At 35.9% G+C, this 6,170-nt stretch overlaps 1 protein-coding gene across 1 annotated transcript in view; it reads left to right on the top strand.

The window, feature by feature from the left end:
- LOC132171408 (probable glutathione S-transferase) overlaps window positions 1-3,611 on the top strand; it is a 6,504-nt gene extending 2,893 nt beyond the window's left edge. Inside the window, exons 4-5 of the mRNA XM_059582715.1 lie at window positions 2,628-2,948; window positions 3,074-3,611. Coding sequence (XP_059438698.1) covers window positions 2,628-2,948; window positions 3,074-3,409 — 657 coding nt within the window. The 3' untranslated portion in view covers window positions 3,410-3,611. The remainder of the gene's footprint in view (window positions 1-2,627; window positions 2,949-3,073) is intronic.
- Window positions 3,612-6,170: the final 2,559 nt, after the last annotated feature.

Raw genomic sequence — 6,170 nt, 5'->3', positions numbered from 1 at the left:
AAAAATTTACTGACGTGTTAGTGGGCAACACGTCAGAATTTTCTGACGTGTTGCCTAGTCACACGTCAGGAAATTTTTTTTCCTGACACCTACGTTTCTGACACTCGACACGCGTCAGAAACGACCCGTCAGAAAAATTTTCTGACGTGTCGGACACTAGAACACGTCAGGAAACTCATGTCAGGAAAAAATGGTTTTTTTGTAGTGTTGGTACCAAGATAATTGCTTAACTAAGTTTATCACCTAATGTTATAGTGTGATTAAGTAAGAGGTGATATGTAATGATGACCGCACAATAACATAACAAGTGTGGTCATCTCACTCTCTATTGTCTCCTTAAAAGGTGATAACTTTTATAAAGGTTAGAGAAGAATGGGTGTAACTCTACTCTTATAAATAGGCTAGAGGCCGGTTAAAGAATCTAACACAATTTTTTGGTCATTTTCTCTTTGTTTTCCTCGTAATTTTCACCCTAACGAGAACAAATTTTTCTATAGTATTTTAACTAAGAGAAATGTTAAGAGTACAAATCTTTATTAAGAAATGAGTACTGGTACCAGAATAATATGGAGCTTATTTATTGGTATTCGTAGCATTTCTTTTGATTAATTATTTTGATTATCTCTAATTAATAAGTTTCACATCATTTTAGTACCCGTTTCTCAGTAAAAAAATTAATATTCATAACCTCTTTAACTACACTTCATACAATGTTGGTAAGTTTGGTACAGTTTCAAATTGGCTATCCAAAAATCTTACAAATTTGACTCTAAAAATCCACTTTGTTGATTTAGCTAGTCATTTTTCAAAACCTCTAAATATCACATTCTCTCTCTCTCTCTCTCTCTCTCTCTATATATATATATATATATATATATATATATATATATATATATATATTTACTTTAACTAAATATTTTTTTTTTATTAAGGTAAAATCCAACTTTCAAGTCCTAAGGGTTGTCTCTTAAAAAAAAAATTCTTTTTTTTTTTTTTTTTGCCTCTTTACATTTGGCCTTTCACTTTTGGGGAGAGAAGAAGAATTGTCATTTTCTCTTTACATTTGAAAAGAGAGTCAAACAAATGTTAAAAAAAAGAAAAGAAAAGAGAGTCAAACAAATGTTAAATTAAATTGAATAAAGAGTTTACTAAATGACATTTTTATAATTTTTATTAATTTTTTTTAAAAAGCCCAAAAAAAAAAAAAGTCTTATTTATAGGGCTGTTAAGTGAGCGAAGCGTCTCGCGAGCAAGCTTGGGCTCGGCTCGCATAAGCTCGGCTCGTGCTCGACTCGAATATTAAATGAAGCACTTCATGAACACAAATCCTGGCTCGAATATTAAACGAAGCAAGCTCGGCTCGACTCGGCTAAGCTCGTGAACAGCTCGTATAAGCTCGAGTGTGTGTATATATATATATATAAACTAAGTAATAGATAATTAATTATAAATCTCATAATTATTAAAACCTTAAAATTGCATTTATATTTAAGCGTTAGAGAATGAAAAATTCTAGACCCTTCGTGATGAAAGAGAGAGAGAGCAATCATTAAAAAGACATCGATTCAATTAGAGCAGATCCAAACGAAAGGAAGAAGAATCAAGCAGAAACTATTGAGGGAGATTGCGAAAGGCATAAACTATTGATGAATCAAACAGACCCTAACACTATCACTACATGTCTGGTGAGTGAGAGTGAGAGAGTGGGAAATGAGAGTTCAGGTGGAAAATCCATTGTGACTGGTGAGGGGATTGAGAGAGAGACATTAAAAAAATATTTTTTTGTAGGGGGCGTTGTCCCAATGCAGTCTAAATGCAACCTGTTAACTTGTCCAACATTGTTAAGAAAACATCAATCTCCAAGTTTGCTTATCTATAAAAGGATGCATATCCTCTATCTTTGAAACCAAATGCCTTGCTGTATTGACTCAGGTTCCATACTCGACTAACCATGCTAAGCAAATACTCATATGCAAACTAACTTCTTAAGCCGTTTAAGAGTACTTAAAGTTAAAAAAAAAAAATTTAAACAAAAACATTAAATATAAGAGCCAGCTCGCGAGCTGGCTCGGCTCGACTTATTATTAGCTCGAGCTCGATTTTTTCGGCTCGCCTTTGAGCTCGACTCGAACTCGAGCTCGAGTAAAATTTAAACGAGCCAAGCTTGAACAAGGGAAGTTCGCTCAAGCTCGGCTCGTTTACACCCATACTTATTTACTCCTTTAACAAGTCCTGTCACGATTCTCAAGATGGTAAGTATCTTTTTCCCACCTTAGGAACCTATTTTACATATTTTATTTAATATTCTTAAAAATTATTTATCGACATTCTACGTTTAAATAAAATCTTGCTTGACGTCTTTTTTTTTTGGGACAATCTAAGCCGCCCCCTGCAAGTTGCTACGAAGATGTCGCCATTTTCACTGTTCAAGGTCCAAAAGAAGAAACAAACAAGTCGACGTATTTACCATATGACGTGACCACTGACGTCAATACAGATATGGTCCCCCCATCAAAAGCCACCCCCCAATAAGTAAAAGCTCAGCACAACCCCTTTTGGCATAGAATTCCGACGACTCTCTCATAACTCTTCCGTCTTTGCTTCAATCTTTTTGAGGTGTGTGTGAGAGGATGGCGGACGAGGTGGTTGTGCTGGATACCTGGGCCAGCATGATGGGGATGAGGGTGAGGATTGCGCTGGCTGAGAAGGGGATCAAGTACGAGTACAAGGAGCAGGACCTGAAGAACAAGAGCGAGCTGCTTCTCAAGATGAACCCGGTTCACAAGAAGATCCCAGTTCTCATCCACAACGGCAAGCCGGTCTGTGAGTCCCTCATCATCGTTCAGTACATTGACGAGGTCTGGAACGACAGGTCTCCGTTGCTGCCTTCTGATCCTTACCAGAGAGCTCAAGCCAGGTTCTGGGCTGACTTTTTTGATCAAAAGGCGGTAGGTGTCTACAATCCTTCCTGTGATTTTACTTAATTAAGAAATTTTAAAAAAATTCTGATATTTGATTAATTAGATTATTTATTAGAATTTAATTACTAGATTCATGCGAGTGCAAAATACAGGTGTATGCTGTTGGAAAGAAGTTAGTTACCACAAAAGGAGAAGAGCAGGAGGCAGCAAAGAAGGAATTCTTGGAAATATATAAGACAATGGAGAGAGAGCTTGGAGAGAAGCCTTACTTTGGGGGTGAAAAATTCGGGTATGTGGACATTGCTCTCATCACATTCTACAGCTGGTTCTATGTGTATGAGACATTGGGGAAATTGAGCATGGAGGCAGAGTGCCCCAAGATCATTGAATGGGCTAAGAGGTGCCTGCTGAAGGAGAGTGTCGCCAAGTCTCTTCCTGATCAGAAGAAGGTTTATGAGCATGTCTTGAAGTTGTATGGACTAAACTAATGGTAGTCATGTTCGTGGTTTGAAGTTGTTGGATTGTTTGGTGTTATCTCAGAAGAGCATGTTGTATTACCTTGATGTGTCTGCCAAGTGTTTGATGAAATTGTGACTTTCTAGCTAGTTTGTACCATAGGAGTAAGAAAGGCACTTTGTTGTGCCTTCTAAATGTTATGGCAGATGAAAATAAAATTGTACCTTTCTACCATAGGAGTGATATATATATATATTATTGGAAAAATTATCGTTTACCTTTTTAAAGTTGACAGTATTTTTTAATTTGAATATCAAAATTTTAATTTTTATAATTTACTCTCACAAAATTTTAATTTTTTTCAATTCACCCATTTTGTCAGTCAAAATCGTTATAACTGATGAATGCACGTGATCAGATCACTTATGACCTTTTACTACCGAAAATACCCCCATCCCAACTCATCGGGAAGGAAACGATGTCCAAATTTAATAATAATTTTAAATCTACGTCAATTTTCGAGAATAAAATGATAGCACAAGTCAAACCTAACTCTTTTTGTTGTGGATAACTGCACCGAGCTCACCTTCTTATCTAAAAAATGGTATCAAAGGGTCCACCCTCCTCCATGGACTGTGACGACATGCTATCTTCACACCTATCAGTCAAACCCAGTTCTACCAGTACCTCTCTCTCTCTCTCTCTCCTTAAATTCGTTTTCTTCGTAAGCAAGCATTCTTCTACTAGTTTCTTCTTCTTTTTTCTATAAAACTCCTTGAGCAGAGATGTCTCTCAGAATAGAAGATAACTGATCACAGCCAACCAAAGATGTCGAGTGAGATCTGGGTCGCTCCCTTTTTCGGGCTAGGCCATCTCCCGTGCATGGAGCTATCCAAATTAACACATCGCCTCCAGAGGCCCACCCTTGTCATCTCCTCCAACCTCTCCGTCTCCATCCCCTCCTCTGTCACCCAACACTCTCTCATCCAAATCCTCGAAACCCCCTCGCCTCCGCCTTAGTCTCCTCTGCCAGGCTCCGACCCCTGATAAACCCGTTTGTGCCATCCTCGATGTCATGATGGGCTTTGCATTTGAAGTTTTCCAAAAGTTTCAGGTTCCAACGGTTGCTTTCTTCACCTCTGATGATCTAGAACGTATTGCTCGGCTTGTGAGCAAATTCGATGACATTACGTTGGAATACATTCGATTCCTGTGAATTTCCTAGGAACAATATTTTATAAAGCAAACAGAGCAGCGGCGGGGATCCGCAGGGAGCTGAGGACGATGATTGGGGAGAAGAAGACTGCCACGACGTCGTTTCTTTCCCAGTGAGTTGGGATGGGAGTATTTTCGGTAGTGAAAGCCCATGAGTGTGATCACTGTTTCGTTAGTCATAGTCGCTTTGACTGATGGAAGGGTTAAATTGAAAAAAATTAAAACTTTGTGAAAATAGATTGTAAAAATTGAAATTTTAGTGTTCAAATTAAAAAATGTTGCCAACTTTAAAGAGGTAAACTGTAATTTTTCCTATATTATATTATTTTTTGTTGTGAACTTTCTTCTTCCTTTTTATCTATTGTCTAAGGAGGAAAAAAAAAACAATTATTTTAACAAAATCTAAATCCAGTTTTGATTTGAAAAAAAAAAAAAAAAAAGATTAATGAAAATTAAGTGCAAAAAAGATTAGTCAAAGGAGGATTGGGAAGAGCTAGAGAAAAAGGAATAAATAAGATCCTGTTCAATACCTAATACCTAGAACACGACAATAGCTTTAATATGACCATTTCTTTTTAAATAAACAACTAAGAGCATCACAATATATAAGATAGGGGCGGTTTGTTCATTAAAAAAACTATTGGCCTTTAGAGGTTGTTGACCCACATTTAGGGGCCAAAGAAGATGGTGATTCAGTGACCCCAACTGCTCAAAATAGATGGCTTAGCCACCCTAAGGGATGATCGAACAATCTCCTAATAGTCTTAAGAAGGTGCTTCAACCATCTCTGTGCCTTATGGCCAAAAAAGTTGGTTTGACTATTCTAATTTAGTGTTTTTGTTTGGTTGAGCCAACCCAATTACCAAAATGAAGTGATTCATTCATTTATAACACAACAACCCCAATTAATATACCTTTTTTTTTTTATTGGCGAAGCCAACTTTAAAGTCACAAAATTTGTCTCTTAAAAAAATAAAATATCATTTTTGTTTCTTTTTACATTTGGAAGATAGTCAAACAAATGTTAAATTAAATTGAATAAAGAGTTTACTAATGTCATTTTTATAAGGAAAAAATGTAAAATCAGTATATGTGATTTGCTTGTTATGCAATTAATTCATTGTGCTATCAAAATGAACTCAAAAATCCTTGAGTTATGCCAAAAATAAAATAAAAAAATAATAATAATTTAGTCCCCACAGTCAAATTTCATTCATTAACTTAACAGATTCTAAAGTGTGAAACGTTAGAGCCAATAAAATAGTGATACTTGTCATATTTAAGTTAGTGTCACATTAACAGAATCTGTTAAATTAGTGTACGAAATTTGACTATAGGAATTAAATTGTTTTTTTGGCATACCTTAAGAACATTTGAGTTCATTTTGATACCACATAGAATTAATTGTAAATTAGGTAAACCATAAGGACTAACATTTCATTTTTCCCCCTTTATTTTTTTTATAATTTTTGTTAAATTTTTTTTAAAAAGCCAAAAAAAAAAAAAAAAAACATCGATGTGAACGCTCTTCTTTCCTATCACCATTCTCAAGAGCTTCGTTTGGCAAGGGAAGGGCCA

The sequence above is a fragment of the Corylus avellana genome, chromosome ca2 (assembly GCF_901000735.1).
Source record: "Corylus avellana chromosome ca2, CavTom2PMs-1.0".
NCBI lineage: Eukaryota > Viridiplantae > Streptophyta > Magnoliopsida > Fagales > Betulaceae > Corylus > Corylus avellana.
The sequence above is the reverse complement of the archived record's forward strand: the minus strand, read 5'-3'. Positions and strand labels throughout refer to the sequence as shown.